Source organism: Neophocaena asiaeorientalis, unplaced genomic scaffold (genome assembly GCF_003031525.2).
Source record: "Neophocaena asiaeorientalis asiaeorientalis breed wild unplaced genomic scaffold, Neophocaena_asiaeorientalis_V1.1 scaffold481, whole genome shotgun sequence".
In the NCBI taxonomy this organism is placed as follows: domain Eukaryota; kingdom Metazoa; phylum Chordata; class Mammalia; order Artiodactyla; family Phocoenidae; genus Neophocaena; species Neophocaena asiaeorientalis.
The window spans coordinates 12,034-39,126 of record NW_020174559.1 but is presented as its reverse complement, the minus strand read 5'-3'; the positions used below and the strand labels follow the sequence as shown (position 1 = coordinate 39,126).

General features: G+C 37.1%; 1 protein-coding gene across 1 annotated transcript in view; it reads left to right on the top strand.

Annotated features, from left to right (window-relative positions):
- LOC112408008 (alkaline ceramidase 3) overlaps nucleotides 1–27,093 on the top strand; it is a gene marked incomplete at its 3' end in the record, with an annotated part of 109,438 nt that overhangs the window by 72,037 nt on the left and 10,308 nt on the right. The window contains exon 3 of the mRNA XM_024757514.1: nucleotides 16,826–16,878. Within this exon, the coding sequence (XP_024613282.1) occupies nucleotides 16,826–16,878 (53 nt within the window). The remainder of the gene's footprint in view (nucleotides 1–16,825; nucleotides 16,879–27,093) is intronic.

Below are 27,093 nucleotides of genomic sequence, written 5' to 3'. Positions count from 1 at the left end.
TGCTAGCATGTGTAGGTGCTATAACTCTTCCCTAGTAGAATACAACTACTTTCCTTGTCAGGTAGAATCCAGGCAGCCACTCCTGATTGTTCAAGATAGATGAATCCTATTTGTCACTCTGAGGAGTTTCTGTTCTCTCTTAACAAGGATCTGGGTCTTATTAAGAGATTTCCTTTGCATGTTAAAGACCTAAAGTTATTTTTTGATCTTATACAGATAACGATGATTTGAGAAACTATTCCACATACAGTAATCTGCCCTCTTCTAATATTCTTGTGAATATATGGAGGAACATATTTTCTAAATTATTTTTTCCTGTAACCTTCTTCCAACTGAAGAAAGTTGGGGGCTATTTTTTAGACAGGTCTCTTCGTATCAGTATCTCTTCATGGAAAGTCATCCTTATAAAGTTCATTCTCTGAAGTTCAGAGAAAGCCCTTGAGCTCAATTTCTTTCTTTTAATGTTTTCCAGTTACATCACTAATATACATTAACAAGTCCTTATCCAAATCCTTGGGACCAGAAGTATTTCTGAACTCAGATTGTTTTTGAATTCTAGAAAGTTAATAGACTGTGTTTGCTCTAGTATACTAAGCCCACCACAACCTGGGACAGCACCCTGTAGGTGAACATATCCATATTGCTGCTTAACGTGTGAATATTCACAGTAACTAGGCTAAATAATCACTATAAATAGCCTCATGTCCAGTTAGGTCAGGTTTTGCTGTCAGATGAATTTGTGCCAAACTTAAAGGACAAAACATCTTTTGGTTTTAAAAGATTTTTTGGGAATTGTATTATTAAACAAGATATGTAAATTTATCTCTCTGTTTTCTTCTTTTAAAAAGTAGTAAACAGTAAACAGAATCTAGTTCGACATTAGGGAAATAAAACAGTTTGTGCCCAGAATGGAAGACAATTCAAATTTAGGAGATCCATTCATGCAATTTACTATATTAATTACTTTAAGAAGAAAAACCACATGATTATCTCCATAGATGCTGTGAAAGCCTTTGTCAAAATTCAGCAACCATTTCTGATTTAAAAAGAAAAACTCAAGAAAACAGAAATTCACAAATCCTGTCTTAACGTGCTAATATACACACATCAGTCCTAAAGCTAGCATTTTACTCAGTGTGGAAGCCCTAGAAGCATTCCTATGAAGGTCAAAACAAGGCAAGTGTGTCTGTCTTCATTGCTATTTAACAAAGTACTGGAAGTATTAATCAGTGCATTTATACAAGAGAAAATGATTAAGGACTGGAAAAGAAGGAAAACTATCTCTCTTTACAGCTGTCATGGTATTCCTGAAAACTCTAGCCTAGAAAATCAGTTATCAAGCAAACAATTATTATTCAAACAATAAAACTATTCAGTTCAGTATTAGGTTTAAAATGATCACAAAAAGCAATAGCCTTCATATATACAAACAATATCCCATTAGATATATAATAGAGAAGAAAATCCCATTTAAAATAACATCCAAAAGGATAAATATCAAAAGATAAGTTTAACGAGATATGTGTAAAACGTATATTAAGAAAACTTAAAACATTTCTGAAAGACATGAAAGTAAACCTGAACAAATGAAAAGTTGTTCTTGAATAACTTAAGAAAACTGAAAGATGTCAGTTATATCTAATAAATAATACTAGTAAAAATACCAATAAGTAGGGGGCTTCCCCGGTGGTACAGTGGTTATGAGTCAGCCTGCCAATGCAGGGGACATGGGTTCAAACCCCGGTCTGGGAAGATCCCACATGCTGCGGAGCAACTAAGCCTGTGCGCCACGACTACTGAGCCTGCGCTCTAGAACCCACAAGCCACAACTGCTGAGGCCCGCTAGCCTAGAGACCACGCTCCGCAATAAGAGAAGCCACTGCAATGAGAAGCCCGCACACCACAACGAAGACCCAATGCAGCCAAAAATAAATAAATAATTTTTAAAATCCAATAAGCATTTTTTAATTAAACAAGTTGATACTAAAGTTCATATTAAAATATAAACATGCAAAGATATCTAGGCAGTCTTCAAAAAAGAAGAGCTAGAAGGATGTACTAATCCTCCTATATATTAAAACATACTGCAAAACCTGCCTCAGTAAAATAGTAGAGTACAGATATTTTGGTAGGTAATACAGTGGAATTTAAAAGAAAAAGCATAAATAGACCCAAATCCATATTAGAGTTTAGTGTATGGTGAAGATGGCATCTCTGAGCATTGGGGCAAAGATGAATATTTTAATAAATGATATTTGGAAACATAAAATAGATGTATACCTTACATTATACATGTGAATGTGTTCTAAATTGATTAGAGACCTAAATGTAAAAACTGAAATCTTGTGGGACCTCCCTAGTGGCGTAGTGGTTAAGAATCGCCTGCCAGGGCTTCCCTGGTGGCGCAGTGGTTGAGAGTCTGCCTGCTGATGCAGGGGACGCAGGTTCGTGTCCCGGTCCGGGAGGATCCCACGTGCCGCGGAGCGGCTGGGCCCGTGAGCCATGGCCGCTGGGCCTGCGCGTCCGGAGCCTGTGCTCCGCAACGGGAGAGGCCACAGCAGTGAGAGGCCCGTGTACCGCAAAAACAAAACAAAACAAAACAAACAAACAAACAAAAAAAGAATCGCCTGCCAATGCAGGGGACACGGGTTGGAGCACTAGTCCGGGAAGATCCCACATGCCGCGGAGCAGCTAATCCCGTGTGCCACAACTACTGAGTCCGCATGCCACAACTACTGAAGCCTACGCACCTAGAGCCCGTGCTCTGCAACAAAAGAAGCCACCTCAATGAGAAACCCGCTCACCGCAACGAAGAGTAGCCCTCACTCGCCGCAACTAGAGAAAGACAGCATGCAGCAACGAAATAGATTTAGACAACGCAGCCAAAAATAGATTTAAAATCTTGCAAGTACTAGAAGAAAACATGTGAATTATTCTATATTTAGTGTGTGGGAAAGTATTTATAACTATAATTTCAAAATCCAGATGTAATGTTGGCTAATTAAATAAAACCTTTGGCATGGCAAAAAATACCATATGCAAAGTCCAAAGCAGAAGACCAAATTGTGAAAATATTTGTGACATACACTAAGGATAGAGGTTTAATATCCCTGATACAAAAATGACTTTTAAATATTGAGGATAAAAAGGACCAAACATCCAACAGAAATAAAGACAGAACATTCTCCAAAAAAGATACTACAGAATAGCCAGCATATATAAGAAAAGATATCCAGCTACACTGATACATTATTTTTCTTTTATCAGATTGACAAAAAGTGAAACACTTGACAACACACTCTTGGCAAGGCTGTGGGAGAAATAGGTACTCTTCACACATTGCTGGTGAGAATGCAAAATTTTTGTAGGTGAATTTGTCAACATCTAACAAAACTGTATATGCGTTTACCCTTTGACTCAGCAACCGCATTTAAAAAATTTTTCTGTGAAGATATATCTCCTGTAATTCAAAATTAAATGTGCGCAAGATTGTTTATCACAGAATTATTTTTAATTACAAAATAATGTAAACAACCTAAAAGCCCATATGTTGGAAATTGGTTGAATAAACTGGTGAATCTACACAATGAGTATTATGAAGATAACAGAAAGAGTGAGGGACGTCTCTGAACTGATATGGAGTGATTTCCAGGATTTATTGTTAAATAAGAGATGCAGCATGTAAAAGTACGCGTGTGCGCGTGCACACACACACACACACACGGTATATAATTTTTTTTCTTGGAGAAAGAGGGGAAATAAAATATACATACATCTGCTTAGTTTTTCAAAAAGAGACATAGAAAGCATGAACCAGAAAAATAATGGAATTACTTTCTACAGGGGGTGGATAGAAAGGCTAGAGGAGGGAGTGACGCTTCTCTGAGTAAACCCTTTTGTATTTTTATTTTTGCAACCTTGTTATGATTTCACATATTCAAAGAATATAATTAGATCAACCAGAACAGGAGTTGGGGAAATGAGGAAGACAGACCCTAAAACTGAATACAAAGAAAAACAAATGGCAAAAGACACATCGGATAAAGGACTGTTAATCCAAAATACACACAACTTTTTTGTACATAAAATATAAATTTAAACTCAATAATAAGGAAACAAACAACCTGATTGAAAAAATGGACCAAAGACCTTAACAGACACCTCATCAAAGAAGATACACAAATGGCAAATAATATGAAAAGTTGTTCCACATCATGTCATTAGGGAAATGCAAATTAATACCACAATAAGATCCTACTGTACATCTATTAGAATGGCCAAAATTCAGAACACTTAAAACACCAAATGCTCTCCAGGATGTGGAGCAACAGGAACTCTTACTCATTGCTGGTGGGAATGTGAAATGGTGCAGCCACTTTGGAAGACAGTTCGGCAGTTTCTTACAAAACTAAATGTGTTCTCACCACACTATCCAGCAATCACTCTCCTTGGTGTTCACCCGAAGGAGTTGAAAACTTATGTCTACACAAAAGCAGCTTTATTCGTAAAGCCCAAACTTGGAAGCAACCAAGATGTCCTTCAGTAGGTGGATGGATTAGGAAACTGTGGTACCTCTAGACAATGGAATATTATTCAGTGCCAAAAAGAAGTATGTTATCAAACTGTAAAGACAGGGAGGAACCTTAAATGCATATTACTAAGTGAGAGAAACCAGTCTGAAAAAGCTATATACTGTATGATCCCAACTATATGACATTCTGAAAAAGACAGAACTGTGGAGACAGTTAAAAGATCAGTGGTTGCTAGGTGTTGGGGGGAGAGAGATGATAGGCAGAGGACAGAAGATTTTTAGGATCATGAAACTATTGTGTATGATACTATAATGGTGGATATATTTTCCAAACCCATAGAATATACAAAACAAAGAGTGAACTGTAATGTAAACTATGGATTTGGGGTGCTAATAATGTGTCAGTGTAGAGTCATCTGTGGTAACAAATGTACCATTCTGGGGGAGTGGTGTTGATAATGGGGGAAGCCAGAGGGTTGGGGGGGTGAGGAGGACAGGCATTATATAGGAAATATATGTACCGTCTGCCTAATTTTGCTGTGAACCTAAACTATTCTAAAAAAAAAGTCTTAATTTTTTAAATGTATTGTACTCTTTATCAAACAGAGAACATAACCACATAAGAGGAAAGTATTAATCTAGTTAACTTTGAAATGGTTTTCTCATATACCCAGTTTGAAAACAGAAAGAGAATTCAGTGAGATATTGAACCTTACTTTACTAACTTTATTTACTGTGTATTTATTTATTTACTTTTTATTGTCAGTAATGGTATGAATATAGCAATTCTGAAGTTATCTTTGCATTTTAGGATTAAGCAAATGAGGAAATATATTGATATTGTTGGGGGCTAGGGTTCTCATGTAGAAGAAGGAGATACAAATTTGGATGGAGGAAGGCAAGGAAGAACCCTGAAAAAACATTGAAATCTGAGGTATCAGCATGATTAAAAATAAAAAAAGATTTCACATGTTCTATCCTCTGAAAGGGTCTGGAAGCAATGACTCTTAAGTAGCAATGAACATACCTAGTGCCCACACCTTGGTTCTAAAAATCTTTCCTCACTAAAAGGAACTAAGGCTTCTTGGAGAAATGCCTCATTTCTGGGATAGGGCAGGGAAAGTGTGAGATGAGTCTGGAACATCTTATCACTCCAGAAAGTAAGAAAGGGCTGAAAAAATGAGGGAATAATGTCAAAATGACACAGAAGACAGTTTGGCCAAACTGAAAATTTGAGCTTCCAAATGGAAAATGACTGTAATGGGTTATGTAACACATGATAAGAAAAGAATGCACAAGCTCATACTGATACTAACAAACAAATGGTGTGAGAAGCAGAAAGCTTTTTTTTTAAAGAGTAGAATTGCCAACTAATAAATGTAAACAGAATGATAAGGTTTTTAAAAATCATCATTTTGCAACCATCATCGTAATAATTGATTCAGGAGTCATCAGGGAATGCTAAAAATATTGGGTGAAAATGTTTGGGAACATGATGATTACACAGCCTGAAAGTATCTCCTGATGAATTACTTGCTCATTAGTTACAGATGGAAAAATGGTAACAACACAGAAATCTGGCAGATACCACCTTATTCAAGTAATCAATCCTAACATCATTAATAACAGTATAAACTAACAACTGATTCTTCCTGGTGTGATGCACTGAAAAGGAAACAACATCATTTATACAATATGATTGCCAGAAGTGCATGACCTGAACCAAATGATGAGAAAACAATCAGAAAAACCCAGTTTGTGAGGGTTATTTTATAAAACAACCAACGTGTTGTGGGTTTTTTTTTTTTTACAAATGTTAAAGTCATGAAAACAAAGGAAGGCTGAGGAACTGTTCCAGATTAAAAGAGACGGACAACTACATGCAATGTCTTCATTGGATCCTGAATTGGGGCACAAGGAGAAGGTCTAAAAGGCAATATGGGGCAAATCAGCAAAGTTTGAATAATAATGGTTTTTAAGTCTGTCCCTTCTACAAGACTAAGCTTTGCTTCCTGAAAGCAGCTGAGTTCTTACTCTTCTGGATTTCTGGCATTCAGCAATACCTGGTGCAAAGCAAATACATGAGGCTGTTTGATGAATGAATGGATACTTTATTTTAAACAACAGGCATTTTTGCTAGGACTTCTTTTTCATGTACTTGTTTGAATTTTTCACTGAGATAAGTCTCCCCACCAAAAAAAAAATTTGTATGTGTGTGTGTGTATGAGAGAGATTCACATATGCACACACACACACAGGGAACAAACTTTATCTGGAAACAGATTCGATTAACACATCAAGGACATTTACTGAATATCATATAAGATTTTTCAGTATCTTAATTTTATGACCAAAAATTTATAATAACTACTTAGTTGATATGAACTTTTTGGAGTTGAGGGAGATTTTGCAGAAGGAATTGGAAATTTTGGCATTGTGTAGAAATATATTAGGAACAGATTGTTAGTAATTTATGAGAGTTGTGTTCTGGCTTAGAGCCTAGATTTACTAAGAATTTAGTCATTTTTTAATTCATTCAGCAAATTTTTACTGAGAATCAGTTATGTGCTAGGTCTAGCTCTCAAACCATTGTTCGTTGGAGCTTAGAGTTTAGCAGGGGAAACAGATTAATCAAATAATCTTATAATTAAGTATGCATTAACAGTGTGGTAAGTGTTATAAAGAAAAGGTACCAAGTACAATGAGGAAGAATTAGGGAAGTTAAGAGCTACAGACATTACTTTTAAAATATTTTTTCCCATCCCATGTCTTTGAGCAATTGCCAGTTCTTCCAATAAGCCTGATTTCAGTTTAGTCCACCTGCCCAGTTATAGCTGCTTTGGAACCACCCAGTTTCTTTGTCTAATATTTTTCTCTTCCTCTTTGTTTATTTTTATCCCAAATATGCACATTTTATGAAAGGAAGAGATGCTCATAACACATCAATAGAAGAATCAAAAATGTCTTCTCTGATTATTTTTCTAATAGGCCTCTTAGTAAAACTTGCTATTAAAAGGTGGGGGGAGCTTCCCTGGTGGTCCAGTGAGTAAGACTCCATGCTCTCAATGCAGGGGGCCAAGGTTCGATCCCTGGTCGGGGAACTAGATCCCGCACGCACGCCATGACTGAGGGTTTGCATGCCCAACTAAGAGTCCGCACGCTGCAACTAAGAGGTCCGCATGCTGCAACTAAGAAGTCTGCATGCCACAATTAAAGATCCTGCATGCCGCAACGAAGATCCCATGTGCTGCTACTAAGACCTGGGGCAGCCAAAATAAAAAAAAAGGAGGGGGGGATTAAAAACCTAATACTTGTTTTAAGTAAACATTTTAAAAATCAGCAAAATTATTTCTGCTTAAATATAGAGAAGGACGATAAAGAATTCAAGTGAATTTAATACTCCTTGTCCCATAATAAAACTAGGAGAATAAATTGAAAAGTAAAGACAAGTTATTTGACGCTAAATTCCGCCTGCCTAGTTGCTATTAGTATTTGACGTTAGGACTCTTAACATTTTCCAAGCTTCATGTGGTATTGGCTTAGTCATTATTTTTTATGAGGTCATAAAATTTGCTGCTAATGTTGGTGGAGTTTAGAGAAATAATAGTAGTTGTCATTCATAGGGCATTTATTATATACCAGGCTCTGTGGGAAGTACATTAAATTATATTATTATGTCATTTAAAATTCTCTACAATCTATGAGGAACTCTTCGACTTCATTTTATAAAGGTAATATTTGAGAAGAGCAGTAACTTGACCAAGATCACACAATGAGTAAATGGTAGAGCCATACCTTGAACCCAAATATATATGCTTTTAATCATTATGCCATAAGACAGTTATTTACAACTGTGCATTGTGTAAAATAGAACAAACCAGAAGAAGCCCTTCCATGAGATTTGTTTTTTCATGAAATTTAAGTTTTCTTTTTACTCCCAAAGTCACAAATTGTTTATCCTACTCCTTTAAAATAGGAATAGGTTCGCTTTCCTTTACAGATAGTTTTGAGTACATACTATGTGCCAGCATAAAAAGACAAAGTCTGTCCCCAGAGAGCTTATACTACATTGAGGAGAGATGAATATAAACAACAAAATCTATTTGTAGTTGTACAAATGTATTTGTTATGCAGTTATCTAAATGAGTAGGTAATTGGCAACAAGAAAAAATGAGTGGTAAAATAGTCAAAACATTAATAAAGTAGAACAGAAAAAGTCTGTTGAAGATAGACTTCAGTGCTGAAATAGAAATATCACAAAGTCATTTCCCCATGGAAAGGACCACTGGAAATTCTTTGCATGGAGTAGCCTTAGGTTTAGTGTGATCATACTTACAGTAGTCACTGCCATACTGAATCAAAGACATCTGAAGTGATCTTAAGAATATTATACCATTTGTCAAGGGGAGAGTGAGTGGACTGCATACTAGACTAATAATCTTTTAGATTATAGCAATTACACTTAGCAGTAAAACAGGATAAAATCAATATGCTGTGGAAAGGAACTTCAGAAATCATTTCATAACTTGTTTACTAACTTATTTATTCCCCTTTATTTAGTCCCAGTTTTCCAGACATTGCCAAAAACATCAATGGTCTTTTTTTCTAGTTAGTGGAAAAAGTAATATAGTAACATGAAGACAAATTTGGAAGACAATGCAAAATACCCATAATCCCATCACCCAACAGAAATAGTATTTTCTTTTATTAGTTAATAGTTCCTAATCTTTGTGCATATGCATTTGTGGTTTTATATGGTTTTATTTGTGGTTTTACTACACTTTGAATAAACATGCCCAACCTAGAAGCCAAAACCCAGGGATAGGTTCAGCCAGAGAAGCAGGAACCAGTTAGCTAAGTAGCCTGTATAGTCAGTGAACAGGAAGTGAGGAAGTGAAATGGCCAGGAAAATAGCCTGGTAGAAAGTAAAAGTAGAAAGGTAGAAAGCCAGGTAGAAAATAGCCTAAGCCAGGAAGCATGAGCTGTAACGGCTCTTCGTCTGCTTCCTGTGGCCTCAGTTGTGGTTTATGTTTCAGTGTTTTAGGCTGGGGCCAGAATAAGACAATAATTGAATGACAGTTATTTTCTAAGAAAATAAGTATAAACTATCATAATGTCATCTCACTTCTCTTATTATTATGTCTGTTATTATTATTGCTCTAGCTCCATTCTCTTTAACATACCTTAGGCAGTCCAAACATTCCCCTCACTTGGCTATAGATATTCTTAAACAGAATTATTTTGGTTCTCCCTTCAATTACCATATTCTGTCTCATCCATTATTATCGTTGTTATTTTGTGTTTACTTTTCCTCTACCTGTGGAACATTTGCTTGTTATTAACTTAACCTGCCTGAAGGCTTGGATAGAGTTGTTTCAGAACCAGTATGAAAAGTACTAAAGCAAATCACTTAAGGTGGGAATATTTTGACAGGCAAAGTATATATGGAGCATTACATGTGAAAGTTTCCCCCTCCAGATTCTTTCTTTTTTTAAATTGAGGTGTATTCCGTAAACAGTAAAATGTACAAATCTTAAGTATACATACAGCTCAATGAGATTTTGCCTGTGTAATCGCCACCCAGATCAAGATACAGAAATTTTCAGTCATCCCAGAAAGTTCCCTTGTGCCCCTTCTCAGTCATCATATCCCCAAAATGATAACTGATATTCTGACTTCCATGCCCATATATTAATTTGCATGTTCTTGAACTTTATATAGATGGAACCATATAGTATGTACTCTGGCATCTGGCTTCTTTCATTCGATGTAATGTTTTTGACATTCATCTATGTTGTTTCTATCAGTTCATTCTTTTTATTGATATATAATATTCCATTGTGTGAATATAATTCATTTGCCCATTTTTCTGTTAATGGGCATTTGGGTTTTCAGTTGAGACTTTAATGAATAAAGATTCCGTGGATATTCTTGTATATGTCTTTTGATGGACAGTTGTGCTCATTTCTTTAAGGCTGTATGTCTAGAAGTAGAATTGCTAGATCATAGGGTAGTCTGTGTTTAAATTTATTAGAAACTGCCAAACAACTTTCTGAAATGTTTGGACCATTTACACTCCCACCAGTAATATCTGAGAGTTCCAGTTATTCCACATTGTCATCTATACTTGTCTATCTTTTTTTTTCAATCTTTTTTTAAAATGTATTTATTTATTTATTTGGCTGCATTGGGTCTTCGTTGCTGCACGCGGGCTTTTTCTAGTTGCAGCAAGCAGGGGCTAGTCTTCATTGCGGTGCACAGGCCTCTCATTGCGGCAGGTTCTCACTGCATAGCACTGGTTCTAGGCGCACGGGCTTCAGTAGTTGTGGCACGCAGGCTCTAGAGCGCAGGCTCAGTAGTTGTGGCACACAGGCTTAGTTGCTCCGCGGCATGTGGGATCTTCCCAGACTGGTGTTCAAACCCATGTCCCCTGCATTGGCAGGCGGATTCTTAACCACTGCGCCACCAGGGAAGTCCTATACTTGTCTATCTTTTTAATTTTAGTCATTCTGGGTTGCTATGTGGTGATGTCTCACTGAGGTTTAAATTTGTATTTCCCAATGAATAATGATGCTGAGCACTTGTTATTGACCCTTTGGGTATCATCTTTTGTGATGTGCCTCTACAAATCATCTGCCCATTTAAAAATTGGGCTGTCTTTTTCTATCTGATTTTTGTATCACATTTTCTATATGTGAGCCTTTTGTTAGATATTATATGTATTGTGAATATTTCCTCCTAGTCTGTAGCTTGAGTTTTTACTTTACTTCAGAATCTTCAGATAAGCCAAAGTTCTTAGGCAAGAGTTTTAAGAGGCACTTCAGGTACCAGTTTATTAACTAATAAACTAGCCATCTGTTAGTAATTGTATTGGGTTTCTACTGCTACTGTAACAAAGTACCAAAAGAAGGATAAATTTATTATCTTGCAGTTCTTTAAATTAGAATTCTGATACAAGTCTCATTAGTCCAGGTGTTGGTAAGTCTGTGATTCTTTCTGGAGGCTCTAGGGGGAGAGTCAGTTTCCATGTCCTTTCCAGTTTATGTGGCTGCCCACATAATTCCATATTTTCCATCTTGACTTGGGCCATTTTCCTCCATCTTCAAACCTAGCAGTTTTACATCTCTCTAACCATTCTTCCATAGTGACATCTTCCAAAGGTTCCTGCTTTTGAGGACTCAGATGATTAAATTGAGCACATTGTAATAATCCAGGATAATCTCCCCATCTCAAGGCCTTTAATTTAATCAAGTTTGCAGAGTCATTTTTGCCATTTTAGGTAACATATTCACAGCTTCTGGAGATAGGACATAGACATCTTTGGGAGCCATTATTCTGTGTACCACACTAGTGTAGTTAGTATGATAGCACAAGAGTTGCTAAAGTAATGTGGTAGCTCATCTACTACTAATGTTGCAGCATCCATATTGGGTGTGGGGAGAAAGTAATCCAAAATACATTGATAAGGCTAAGTAGGATCTTCTGGCGCATGTGTGTGTGTGTGTGTGTGTGTTTGTGTGTGTGTGTGTGTATATGTGTGTGTTAGTATAATAAGATTATATACTAGACAAGTGGTAGATTAGAAAAGGGAGTGAGTGATCACTTACCTTTAGGGTAGGTGGGGAGCAATTAGAAAAGTTCTTTTTTAATACCCTAAATTGGCTTCTTATCAGCTTAGAGATAAAGTCCAAACTTCTTAGGACAGCTCTCCAAAGCTCACACTTTTAATTACTACATTCTATGACCTCTGTAGTATGAGGTCATAGAGTATGAGTATTTTGTAGTATGAGGTCATAGAGTATGAGTATTTTGTTTCTAATGTGAATGCTAGCTTCACCTGGAAAGAACAGTCATGCATTCCTATAATTGTAGCTGGCATTGTTTTGACACCACCAATAATACTAAAATGAACTCTGAGTTCATAGGTTTTAAAATAATCACACATTACACTATTAATGCCTTTGATACTTTGGGGTAATATGCCCTTCTCCTTTTTCATTTATTCTAGGTCCCTTCTTGTGCATCATGGTAAATCTTGGTACAATTTAAAAGGAACTCATAGTATTTCTTGGGCCTTTAAATTTGTGTTGTGGCTACTTCCAAAACCTAGTGATTCCATTTTCTATGTACGTGAAATTTTTTTCGTAGACTGGAAAATAAAACTTGTTGATACCTGTTGTATGCCAGGTGCATGCTAGATAATCCTCACAGCAGCCTTTCATGATAAACATTTTTATTTTACAACTGAGGCAGCTGAGTCTCAAAGAGATTTAAGCAACTTGCCAAAGTTGATAAGTAATAAGTAACAGATTTGGGATGCTAGTTTAGGTCTGATTCCAAAGCCCTTGTACACTCTTTCCCCAGTGTGGTCAGTCAAATGGATCAAAATAAATGTGTACCAGAACACATCTGTATTCTGTTGTAACCTTGAAAAAGTTTGGTAGCATGCCAATACCAGGCTCTTCTCAGTCTACTGCCTACAAATCATGCCAGTCTTCTCACTGGATGCAAGTGTTCATGGTCTAAGCCAAGCTCCTTTACTTCTTTGAATGCACTACCTTGCCTCTATGTTAGATGATCCTTCTACGTAGGATGATCTCATTAAAAAAAATTCTTTTCACCTGGTTAACTCAGTTTATTTTTAAGTCCTAGCTTATGTGTTACTTCCCCTGATAGCCCTCTTCTGACTCCCTAGACAAGGTAGTAACCGCTTTGCAAGGTAGTAACCCCTTTGCATAGCTTTGAAATGGCACCTCTCATACTTTTAGTGGCTTGCTAAAAGTTCTTAAGACAGGAAACATATCTCTCTTGTTCACTCCTTTATCCTAGTGGAAATGCTTGGAACATTGTTAAGAGCCCAGTAAATATTTGTTGAAAAGGGAATGAGGTTGTGGAGCAACAGGAACTCTCATTCATTGCTGGTGGGAATGAAGAATGGCACAGCCACTTTGAAAGATCAGTGGTTACTAGGGGTTAGGGGAGAGGGAGAGTTGAAATGACAGGGCACATAGGATTTTCAGGGCAATGAAACTATTCTGTATGATATTATAATGGTGGATACATGTCATTATAAATTTGTCTGTACTCAAGAGTGAAGTGTAATGTGAAATATGGACTTTGAGTGATAATGATGTATCAATATGGGTTCATCAATTGTAATAAGAAACGTACCACTGTGGTGGGGCATGTTGATACTGGGGGAGACTATGTGTGTGTGTGGGAGTGGAGGTTATATGGAAAATCTTTGTACCTTCTGCTCAATTTTGCCATGAATCTAAAACTGCTCTAAAACATAAAGTCCATTAAACACACACACACACACAGAGTGAGACAAATCTGAAATGTGGAACATTTAATAAGAAAAAAAGAAGGGAATGGGGTAATCACTAGGGCAATGCCAATCAAAACCACAATACCACTTCAATCCATTAGGATGGCTATAATCAGAAAGACAACCAACAAGTAGTATAGGGAGGATGTGGAGAAATTCATATATTGCTAATGGGAGTATAAAATAGTGCAGCCACTTTGAAAAACACTTTCACGGTTCTTCAGAATGCTAAACATAGAGTTTCCATATGACCCAGAAATTCCATCCTCAATATATACCCAAGAGAAATGAAAACATATGTCTGCACAAAAACTTATACATGAATTCTCACAGCAGCATTATTAATAATAGCCAAAATGTAGAAAAAGCCTAAATGTCTCTTAGCTCAAACTGCCATAAGAAAATACCATAGACTTGAACAATAGACTTTATTTCTCACAGTTCTGGAAGTCCAAGATTAAGGTGCTGACTAATTCCATTCCTGGTGAGAGCCCTCTTCTTGGCTTGCAGAGGGCCACCTTCTCCCTGTGTCCTCATGTGGCCTATCCTTACTTCATGTAGGTGGCGAGAAAGAGTGAAATCCTGTCTCTTCTTCATATAAGGACCCTAATCCCATCATGGGGGCCCTACTCTCTTGACCTCATCTAAACCTGTTTATTTCTCAAAGGCACCATGCCCAACTACTGTCACATTGGGGGTTAGGGCTTCAACATGTGAATTTGGAGGGGACACAAAGGTGCAGTCCTTAGCAATGTCCATCAACTGGTGAATAGATAAATAAAATGTAGCATGTTCATACAATGACATGTTATTCATCCGTAAAAGGAAGGTATTATTGATACATGCTGTAATATGAATGAACCTTGAAAATATGCTAAATGAAAGAAACCAGACAGAAAAGACTGCATATTGTATGATTCCACTTATATGAAAAGTCCAGAACAGACAAATCTTTATGGACAGAAAATAGATTAATGGTTGTCTAGGGCTGAGGAGGGAGGAGGTTTGAAGAGAAATAGGGGTGACTGCTAATAGGCCTGGGGTTTGTCTTTGGGATCGTGAAAATGTTCTAGTAATGATAACGGTTGCACAACTCTGTGAAAATATTAAAAACAATTGAATTGTGTACTTTAACTCTGTAGTTTGTGAATTATATCAGTGAAGCTAATAAATTTTAGCAAAAATTGGTAGTTTTCTTTAAAGTGGCAAAATATAAAATACTGCATGGTGAAAGGTGATGTTCTTCTATTACATTTCTTTGCATTCTAAATGGAGTGTTGAAAGGAAATAAACTGTAGAGATTTTAAAAAAATCAGACTTTTAATGCGATATAATAAACAGTAACAAGAGGACATTTGGAAAGGTTTGGATAAAAACAGTTGTTGAGTGAGACATGAATTAGTGGCCAGTCTACCTTTCAGGATGAATAGTCATCCACCTCATTTTAAGTTTTTTACTTTATAGTATATTATGTGACTTTAAATAACTCACAGGGTTTGTTTTTTTCCCCTCCTTCCATTAATTTATTCTACTTTGCACCTTCTAATTTCTCCTTTGGAAAAAAGACAGCAACCATCACTTCCTCATTTCTTCAGTAAGATGAGTGCAATAACTCTTGACTTCTCTCATCTCATTTTGAGCAGTAAATAATGTGATAATGTCTATAATGATTTTTTTAAAAAGCAAGAGTAACAAAGAGTTTGAAATTTTTCTCAAGTGGCTTCATACAAATGATTTGGTAACATCCACATTTACCATGTTTGTTGGGCTGACTCTTACATCCTTGAGGCTAACTCCTCTGACGTCATTTTTGCTTTCTCTGACTTCTTTCATACGTCCCCTCTTCTGTGCTCCTATAGTACTGTATGCATATCTTTTTTTTTTTTATCATATCTCCACATACTGGCATCTTCTATTGATCTGCCTGTCTCCTCCATTAGCTTATAAACTTCATTAAGGCCAATGACTGGATCTTATCTTTGTACCTCAGCATCTGTAGTTGAATTTGGCAAATAGGAGGTATTCAGTAAAGGCTTGTTGAACTAAACTTAATCATAGTAGAAGCTGTGTTATCAGATGTGATAGGGAGTGATATTTAGTCCGTTAACTTTTAAAGAGTCAAAGCTATAATTATATTGAAAAAAATGTATACCCACCTTCAAGTTTTATTTTAATTAACAAATAGTTGTATAATCTTTGACAATGATTTGATGTAGGGCGTGACCTTTGAATATGGGACCCTAATTATAGTTCTACTTAGTCTTTCTTGCATTGAAAAACAAACAAAAATTTTTAAACCCTAAAATGAAAACAGTCTGTTTAAAATGGAGGCACTTGGAAAGAACTTTGAGACATGAATACAGAATCTTTAGATATTTACTGTTTTTCCCAATCTATAATAGATATCTTATCCACAGCTAATTCAACAGCAATTTTTATTAGCAACTCAATTCTATTGAGTCTGTTTTAAACATTTTAAACAGTTTTTGTAGAAACAGTAGCTCTCTTTTTGCAGTCATACTTCTGATAAATAAACATAGTGGCATTAACAAGTTTAGGAACAAACAGAAGTGACTGGCTCTTATTAAGCATCCACCTCAGCTATTTGGATTAGAACTAGCTAATCCAAAGGAAGTACTGAAGAGTAGCTAACAAGCTATGATCATTAAAGCTTACCCTGAGCATCCATAATACATTTTATGCAAAAAAAATGGAGAATATTTATTAATCTAATAAATCACTTAGTGGAGGAAATTTACGAGAACTTGTTTATTTCTGTACCAAAATTTTATCAGTTATAGATAGAGCTTAAGCAGGGTCTGCTATATCCTGCCACAAGATTTCATAAATTTGTTCTAAAACTCAGTGCTTTGAAATGTCTTACTGTCTTCTCAAGTCACTCTGGCCACCCCCAAATAATTTCATGCTAATTTTTTTTTTTTATTTGTTTGTTTTAATTTCAGTGGTAGGAATGGGATCCTGGTGCTTCCACATGACTCTGAAATATGAAATGCAGGTCAGTAATGACAAAATTGACTTAAATGCTTATTTCTCTTAATCCAGAGACACTTCAAGTTTGAGGAAAGAGCACATTACTAGAGGATGATATTGAGGCAAGAAGAAAAAAAAGATGGAATTTGTAATCCCTGGAGTTTTTTACTTCAGGCCAAAGGATCCAGGTTGAGTAAGTGAAGAGGCAAGCAAATAAGTGTCCATAGAGAAAACAAGCGAGAGCAGAATGGGTTTTTGACCACCTCTGTGCAGGCATGTATGACTTTAGAGTAGGATTAGAAAGTAGAGTCTCATGGAGACATCTTAAGAAGATAAAATCAGTTCACCAAAGTAATGTATTCTTATTCTTGGCTGCCTACATCCCCTTATGTCTCTCTTGTGGCATCCACTTGAATGGTCTGGTCCCTCTAATAGCAAGGTTTTAGAGCTATGCAAGGTTTTTTATTTACTGTCTTTGCTCTAAGGGGGCCATATAGCTAGTCCTCAATCTTTTAACCTCTTTGTTCCCCATCAGTAGCCCAGAAACTTCTAGAATAGCACTGTCCAGTAGAAATATAATGTGAACGACGTATATAATTAAAAATCTCCAGTAGCCACATCTTAAAAAGCCACATTAAGAAGAAATAGGTGAAATTAATTTTAATAACATGTTTTATTTAACACAGTATATCCAAAGTGTTACTTCAACATATAATCAGTATAAAAATTTATTAATGAAATGTTTCACAGCCTGAAACTGGGTGTATGTTTCACACTTGCAGTGTATCTCAATTAAGATTAGGTTTATTTCAAGTGCTCAATGGCCACATAAGGCTAGTGCCTACTGTGTTGGATAGTGCTATTCTGGAAGGATCTGTTTATACAGTAGTCTAGGAATTATTAATTACAGCTATATTAAAATATAAGAATTAATTCTTAGAATTGATTTTAATATTCAACACATATTTATAATAAGGTGTCATGTTTCTTGTGCATGCCATGCTTGACATGGAGAATACACAAATGAATAAGACACTGGTCTGACTTAATCGAGCATAGAACACATTTCTTACACTCTCTGGCTGGGAAAGAAGACTTATAAACAGTGATATAATATGGAAATTATTTATTTATTTTTTGCGGTATGCGGGCCTCTCACTGTTGTGCCTCTCCCGTTGCGGAGCACAGGCTCCGGATGCGCAGGTTCAGCGGCCATGGCTCACGGGCCCAGCCGCTCCGCGGCATGTGGGATCGATCTTCCCAGACCAGGGCACGAACCCGTGTTCCCTGCTTCGGCAGGCGGACTCTCAGCCACTGCGCCACCAGGGAAGCCCTGGAAATTATTTTTAAAGAAGTACAAATACGCTATGGCAACACAGTGGAGCTTAGGAGAATCTATAACTGTTAAAGACATTTAAACAGAATCTGAAGGAATTCAGTTGAAACTTTTTAGGTAGTGAAAGGTGAAATGACATACTGCACTTGCATTATGACATAAACAGAAGCAGGGAGTCATTACAATGGTGGTGTATCTGACAACAGTGATAAAGCTAGAATGTGTTTGAAGAAATGACAGGAATGATATTCAAAAATGTTTAACTGTATGGCAAGAATACCAGCAATCAGAATGGTGATACCAGTGAGCAACAGCTAAATAATAACCCTGAAAATAAGGCTTTGCATTTTATCATACTAAAAAATAACTAGAATTTGTCCAGCTCTAGCAATCATTGAATGCTTCCATATATACTATCTTAGATAGTTATTACTCATGTTTTGTAAATTCTAGTACTTGAGCTGAAAGAGGCTAGTTGATTTGACCAAAATCATTCAGTTTATAAATGATATACACACACCACATACACACACACACACACACACACATGCATGCATGCAGATTTCTTTATGCACACATACACACACACACACATCCATGCTATTCTCTGACTCTGTCCATGAGAGGACTTAGGAGCCGGGAACCCCAATACCAAAGAGCATACCTATCATCCAGATCGTTCGTCATTAAAAGGGATCTGGCTCGATTCTGAGGGTTGGGGCAGAAAAAAAGGACAATATGAGCCTGAAACATCTTTTTGTGCCAGATGGAATGGAAATGATAAAAGAATGATGGGAGGGCTTCCCTGGTGGTGCGGTGGTTGGGGGTCCGCCTGTCGATGCAGGGAACACGGGTTCGTGCCCCAGTGTGGAAGGATCCCACATGCCGCGGAGCGGCTGGGCCCGTGAGCCATGGCCGCTGAGCCTGCGCGTCCGGAGCCTGTGCTCCGCAATGGGAGAGGCCACAGCTGTGAGAGATCCGCGTACCAAAAAAAAAAGAATGATGGGAAGATGTCAAAAGGACACTGAAGGCAACTTGAAGGGCTTCTCTCAAATTTGAGACAATTTTTTTTTTTTTTTTTTTACGGTACGCGGGCCTCTCACTGCTGTGGCCTCTCCCGTTGCCAAGCACAGGCTCCGGACGCGCAGGCTCAGCGGCCATGGCTCACGGGCCCAGCCGCTCCGCGGCACGTGGGATCTTCCCGGACCAGGGCACGAACCCGTGTCCCCTGCATTGGCAGGCAGACTCTCAACCACTGCACCACCAGGGAAGCCCAAATTTGAGACAATTTGAGCATCGAAATAAGCAATGATAGTAACAGATTATAACAGTTATTATTAAATCCATTGAAGACACAACCCACTGAATAAAATGGGAAATCATGAGTCCAAACTAAAATAATACATGATATAATAAATGAAACAGTAAGTGATTATGAATAAGTGAATAGATTAAAAGTTTGATGTTGAATTTACATTGTTTCAAAGTACATTATTACAAAATAATTATAAAGGGTAACTACAGTGGAGGAGACTAGCAGACACCACCTTAATCAAGCAATCAGAATGAGTATCTTCATAATGGGACAAATCAAAATTGTATGCCACCGGAGGATGCAGTGGCAAAAACATAGCATCACTTCTCTGATATTTTTGCCAAAGATGCATAATCTGAATCTAGTCATACGGAAACATCAGGCAAAATCAAGTTGAGTGACATTCTACAAAACAGCTGGCATGTAGTCTTCAAAAGTATCCATGGTCATAAAATTAAAAGATTGAGGAACTGTTCAAGATTGAAGGATACTAAAAAGATATGAGAAGTAAATACACTGTGTAATTCTGGGCTGGATCCTGTGTGTGTGTGGTATGTGTGTGTATGTGTATGTGTATGTGTGTATGCTTATACTTATTATATTATTGTGACACTTAGAAAAACTTAAATGGGGTCTGAGGATTACATGATAGTAATAAATCAATGTTAATTTCCTGATTTTGTTGGTAGTATTGTGAATATGTAGGTGAATATCTTCTTTTAAAGATATAATTCACATATCATAAAATATACCCTTTTAAAGTATACAAGTTGTTTTAAGTATACTCATAGAATTATGGAACCATCACCACTCTCTAATTTCAGAATATTTTCATCACTCCAAAGAGAAATCCCATTCCCATTAGCAGTCACTCCCCATTAATCACTCTACCTTGACAACCACTAATCTACTCTTCATGGATTTGCCTATTCTGGACATTTCATAGCAATGGATCATACGATATGTGGCCTTTTGGTTCAATTAGGCTGAAATATTCCATCGTTTGGATACAGCACATTTTGTTTATCCATTTATTTATTACTGGATATTTGGGTTGTTTATGAGTTTTTGGCCTTTATATATAATGCTGCCATCAACATTCATACACAAGTTTTTGTGTAGATGTACATTTTCAGTTCGCTTAGGTATATACTTAGGAGTGGAATTTCTAAGTCAAAGGGTAACTCTATGTTTAACCTTTGGAGGAGCTGCTAGACTGTTTTTCTAAGCGACTACACCGTTTTTACATTCCTGCTGGCAATTCTCCATATCCTTGCCAATACTTGTTATTGTCCGTCCCTTTGATTATAGCCATCCTAGTGGGTGTGATATGGTATCTCATTGTGGTTTTGTTCTGCATTTCTCTAATAATAAGTGATCTTAAGCATCTTTTCATGTGTATATTGACCATTTGTTTACCTTCTTAGGAGAAATGTCTATTCATATCCTTTTGCCTATTTTAAAATTGGGTTATTTGCCTTTTTGTCATTACATGGTAAGAGTTCTATATATATTCTGAATACTAGACCCTTATCAAATATATGGTTTTCTAATATTTTCTTTCATTCTGTGGGCTGTTTTTTCACTTTCTTAATAGCATCCTTTGAAGCAAAAAAAAGTTTTCAATTTTGCTGAAGTTCATTTTATCTATTTTTTCTTTGGTTGCTTTTGCTTTTGATGTTGTATCTAAGGAACCATTGCCTAATCCACGGTTATGAAGATTTATACCTGTGTTTTCTTCTAACATACTTAGAAGTTAGCTTTATAGTTTTAGCTCTTACATTTAGGTCTTTGGTCCATTTTTAATTAATTTTTGTATGTGGTGTGAGGTACAGGTCTAGCTTTATTCTTTTGCATGTGGATATCCAGTTGTCACAAGTCAACTTGTTGAAAAAACTGTTCTTTCCTCATTGAATTGTCTTGGCACCCCTGTCGAAAATCAATCAATTATAAATGTATGAGTTTATTTCTTGACACTCAATTCAACTCTCAGTTCTATTTCATTGACCTATATGTACCTTGATTACTGTAGATTTGTAGTAAGTTTTGAAATTGGGAGCTGTGAATCCTCCAAATTTATTCTTTGTTTTAAAAACTGTTTAATCTATTCTGGGTCCCTTGAATTTCCGTATGAACTTTAGGATCAGCTTATCAGTTTCTGCCAAAAGTTAGCTGGGATTTTGAAAGGGATTGCATTGAATCCATACTTTGGAGAGTATTGCCATCTTAATATTAAGTCCTCCAATCTATGAACACAGGATGTCTTCCCACTTATTTAAGTCTTTTTAATTCCTTTCAGTGATGTCTTATAGTTTTGACTTCTTTTGTTATTTATAAGTATTCTTTTTGATGCTATTGTAAATGAAATTGTTTTCTTAATTTCACTTTCTGATTTCTCATGCCTGTTGTATAGAAATACCAATGATTTTTGCATATTGCTCTTGTATCCTTGCTGAACTTGTTTTTTACCTCTTACAGTTTTATGTGTATGTGTATATAGATTTGTTAGGGTTTTTTATGTGTAAAAGATCATGTCATATGCAAACAGATATAGTTTTACCTCTTCCTTAGCAATTGGATGCCTTATGCTTATTTTTCTTGCCTAACTGCCCTGACTAGAACTTCTAGCACAGTGTTTTTTTTTAATTGAAATATAGTTGATTTACATTATTATCTTAGTTTCAGGTATACAGCATAATGATTCAGTATTTTTGCAGATTATACTCCATTATAAGTTATTACAAGATAATGGCTATAATTCCCTGTGCTATGCAATATATCCTTGTTGCTTATCTATTTTATATATAGTAGTTTGTTAATTCCATACCCTGATTTGTCCCAGCCCTCTTCCTCTCCTCTTTGGTAACCACAAGTTTGTTTTCTATATTTGTGAGTCTGTTTCTGTTTTGCGTATACATTCATTTATATTCTGGACACTGTTGAATAGAAGTTGAGAGAGCAGACATCCTTGTTTTGTTCCTGATCTTAGGAAAAAAGCTTTCAGTTTTTCACCATTAATTATAATGTTAGCTGGAGCTTTATGTAGATGTCCTTTTTAGGCTGAGGAAGTTCCCTTCTATTCCTACCTAGTTTGTTGAGTGTTTTTATCAAGAAAATGTGTTGGAATTTTTAAATGTTTTTTCTGCATCTTGGGATGATCATGTGGGTTTTCTTCTTTATTATATTAGTAAGGTCTGGTGTGTTGATTTATTTTCATACATTGAACCAACCTTGCATTCCTGTGATAAATCCCATTTGGTCAAGGCATATAATGAGTGAATATCCTTGAAGGAAACACGCACTAAAGTACTTTGGAGTAATGGAACCTCATGTCAGCAGTTTACTCATATGATTCAGGGAGAAGAAAATTATTTGTATTGTACTTCTAACTTTTCTGTAGGTTGGAATTGTTTTAATAGTTTCTTTTAAACAGAAAAGCAATATACATATCCTTTGACCCAGTAATTACACTCGTAGGAATACTTCCTAAGAAAGTAATCAGAGACAGAGAAAGGATTTTCACAAGGATGTTTATGACAGCATTACACGTGATAAAGACTTTTAAATGATCTAAATGTTTTAACAATAGGAAGATTGTTTGGGAATTCCCTGGCGGTCCATTGGTGCTGAGGCCCAGCTTCAGTCCCTGGTCAGGGAACTAAGATCCCACAGGCTGTGAAGCATGGCCAAAAAAAAAAAAAAAAAAAACAAGGAGATTGTTAAATATACTATGATATATCTAAATTAATATTTTGAAGACTATTTACATGGGAAAATGTTATAGAGACATAAAACTTTATGTAATATGACATCAGTTTTATAAATAATAGTGAAAAGACTGGAAGGAAGTACATTTTGCCTCACTTCTTTCCCCTTTTTACAAAGTTTGCAACCTATGGCCCCAAATTAATTATAACTCTTAGCCACCCATACAGATATCCTTAAAGCCCTTGCCCCTTGCTTTTTGAGTATTATTCAGCTCACATCCAGCTCAATTATCTGCCTCTTCTGTGCCTGAACTGAGTAGCGAAGTATTGCTCATAGAAATTACACCCCTTTGTTAAATTATCTCACTTTTAAATTATTGAACAGAAATCGCAAATAAGCACTCAATGCCATGAGGCAGTGCCATTACATTTCCCGGATAATTTCACTTCCCAGAACTATTATTTCACACCTGTTCCTTTCTTTAGATTTCTTTTTACATCTCTTTTGCCTCATACCCCATTCTCCTTGCTGATATCTTCTTCAGTATTTCATGAGAATATAGACAGAATCAGCCAAGAACTCCCTCATCTTTCTGAAATCACCTCCTTCTTCCTCCTATTATTATGGAAGAAATGTATCAAATCCTGTCCAGTGTCCCCTTCCCGGGGCTCTAAACTTACCCCCTCTCTCCTACTCAAAGACTTCACCCCTGCAGTTACATACCCCACCACAGTCTCTTGCTCTACCACGGTCTTTAGGAAGTCACTACATTCAGTCACTGCCATCTGCATCAGACATGCTCAAACAGTTCCTATCTTTTAAAAATTATTCCGCCATTGACCTTGTGTCCAGCCCTAGCTCTTGAGTCATTGTTCAGTTCCTTATCACATCAGAACCATTTGATTATCTCCTCTCTCTCTCTCCACTCACCTCCCTCTCTTTCCCTCCCATCCCAGTTAGGCATCTCTTCCCTTCACTTCACAGAAACTGCTGTTGTCAAGGTCAACAGTGACCTTCATCTTGCCAGATCCAATAGACACATTTTTATATTCTTCTTATTTGACCTCTCAGTAGCATTCCACACGTTGTTTGCTTTTTTCTTCATGAAACATTTGTCTTGGCTTCCCGGTTTTCCTTGTTTATGGAAAAGGAAATTCCCCTAGCTTTCTTCCTTACCTTACTGGCTACTCTTTTGTCCTGGGCTACCTTCTCTGTATTCTCTCCAAGGTGATCTTATATAATCTCATGGCTTTGAATGTGATCTATATACTGATGATTCAAAACATCTATCTTCAGCTCTGACCTAACCTTTTAGCTCTAGATTTGTATATCCAATTGTATGTTTGACATATCATAGAAATCTCAACCTTTAATATGGGCAATATATAATTCTTTATTTCTTTTCCCATACCTGTTCCTTCCTGGTGTTCCCCTGTGATGCCATCACCCACCCATTTGCTGAAGCCAAAAACCTAGACTCATCCCTGATTTTTTTCTTTCCCTCATCCCTCACATTTAATCTGTTCTTCTGGTTTTACTTTTAAAATATACCTGGATCTGCCTACTCTCCCTGTTTTTACTACTCCTACCTTAGTGTAAGGCATCACCATCCCATTTCCTGACTACTGCAGTAGTCAGCCATTGCCTCTGCAATCAGCCAAGGTGGTCTTTGAAACTTTAAATCAGGTCATGTCATTCTCCTGCTTAAAACTCTCCAAGGGGACTTCCCTGGTGGTGCAGTGGATAAGAATCCACCTGCCAATGCAGAGGACACAGGTTCGAGCCCTCCCTGGTCCAGGAAGATCCCACATGCCGCAGAGCAACTAAGCTGGTGCGCCACAGACCCTGTGCTCTAGAGCCTGCGAGCCACAACTGCTGAGCCTGCGTGCTGAAGCTACTGAAGCCCGCACGCCTAGAGCCCGTGCTCCCCAACAAGAGAAGCCACTGCAAGGAGAAGCCCACGCACCACAACAGAGAGTAGCCCCCGCTCACCATAACTAGAGAAAGCCCTCCCGCAGCAACGAAGACCCAATGCAGCCAAAAATAAATAAAATTTAAAAAGATAAAAACCACTCTCCAAGGCATCCATTTGCATTAAAGTGAAATCCAAATTCTTTACCATGGCCTACGTGATCCAATCCAGCTCTAGTTCCGCAGCTTCAGTTTTTACAATTCCTTTGCATTGTTCACTACATTCTAGCCACACTGGCCTTGTTGTTCTTCAGACAAGACCTCATGCCCTTTGTAATTGCTATTTCCTCTGCCTGCAATACTTTTATCGCAAATTTTTGCATGTCTGGTCCCTTCTGACTCTTCAATACAAATGACATCTATTCAGACATGCTTTCTCTGACCATTTTATGTAAAGCAATCCCTTCCGTGAATTGCTTTTACTTTATGTTTTTCATAGCACTTATTGCTATTCGAAATTATCTTATTTGCACTTTCGCCTACTAGAATGTAAACTTGAGAGCAGGTATCTCACCTCTCTTAAATACTGCTTTATCTTAGCATATAAAATAGTGCTGACATATGCACAATAAAAACATACGTGGAAGGGAGGAAGGAAGGACAATTAATCACATGAGTGAATGACTAAAGAGTTCTATTGAAATATTAAATTGTAGTTACCCCTGGTTTGTGGGGTTACAGGCAATTATATTTCTTTCTTTCTGCATTTCTATATTTAGCAAGTTTTCTACAGTAAATATGAAGTATTTTTATGATAAGAAAAATACATGTTTATGTTTGTTGTAAAGAAAGGAGAGTTTAAAAGACTCGAAAGTTTCTTTGGAGGAATAGTAATACTAATAAGCCGATCAGAATACCCTTCATCCTAAAGCAGCCTGCCTCCTATTACTGAGGATATTTAACTCAGTTTTGAGTTTTATTTATGTGGCAAGATTATTTTATTTTCCAAAGATGTTCACACCCATATATCCCATCCCACCTGCTTTTCTTACAAGGTGACACTGACTCTCCTCAAGAGGTGGAATCTCTTGTTTGTTGCCCTTGAACCTGGGCAGGATTGTGACTAGAGTAGACCTGAAGCTATATGACATCCAAGACTGAGTCATAAAAAGCAGTACAGCTTCTGCCTAGTCTTCCTGGGACATTTACCCTGAGAACCCCGCACCATATTGTAAAGAAGCCACTTGGAAGAGCCATGTATAGGTGTTCTTGCTACACCTCACTGAAATCCCCAGACTTCAGCCAGCATCAACTGCCAAAAATTTGAGTGGGTGAATCTGTAGATGATTCCAGTTCCTAGCCTTTGAGCTATCCCAGCTCACAGTGAGTGAAGTAGAGATGGACCTTCCCTTCCCAACCCTGCTTTAAACACACATTAATGAGTAAAGTAAATATTGCTGTTTTAAGCTGCTGAGTTTTGGTGTGGGGGGGGGTGTTTTCATACAGTGACAAATAACCAGAAAAATTTACAAAACTTCTAGTCTGATTCTGTGCATGCAGTATTCTCTGACATTCCCTTAACACATGTTTTCTAAGACTTAAATTTTATTATTTATTTTTATTTTTATTTTGTTTTGTGGTACGTGGGGCTCTCACTGTTGTGGCCTCTCCCGTTGCGGAGCACAGGCTCCAGACGCGCAGGCTCAGCGACCATGGCTCACGGGCCCAGCCGCTCCGCGGCATGTGGGATCTTCCCGGACCGGGGCACGAACCTGTGTCCCCTGCATCGGTAGGCGGACTCTCAACCACTGTGCCACCAGGGAAGCCCTAAGACTTAAATTTTAAAATCTCAAGCATCATTCTTGCTGTCCACTAGTCCTAAAATGTTTACCCTGGAAGTTAGTGTGTGTCTCTTCCATACATGAGGAAACAGCTGGATCAATGTGCTGATACAAGCTGTCAGGCAAGAC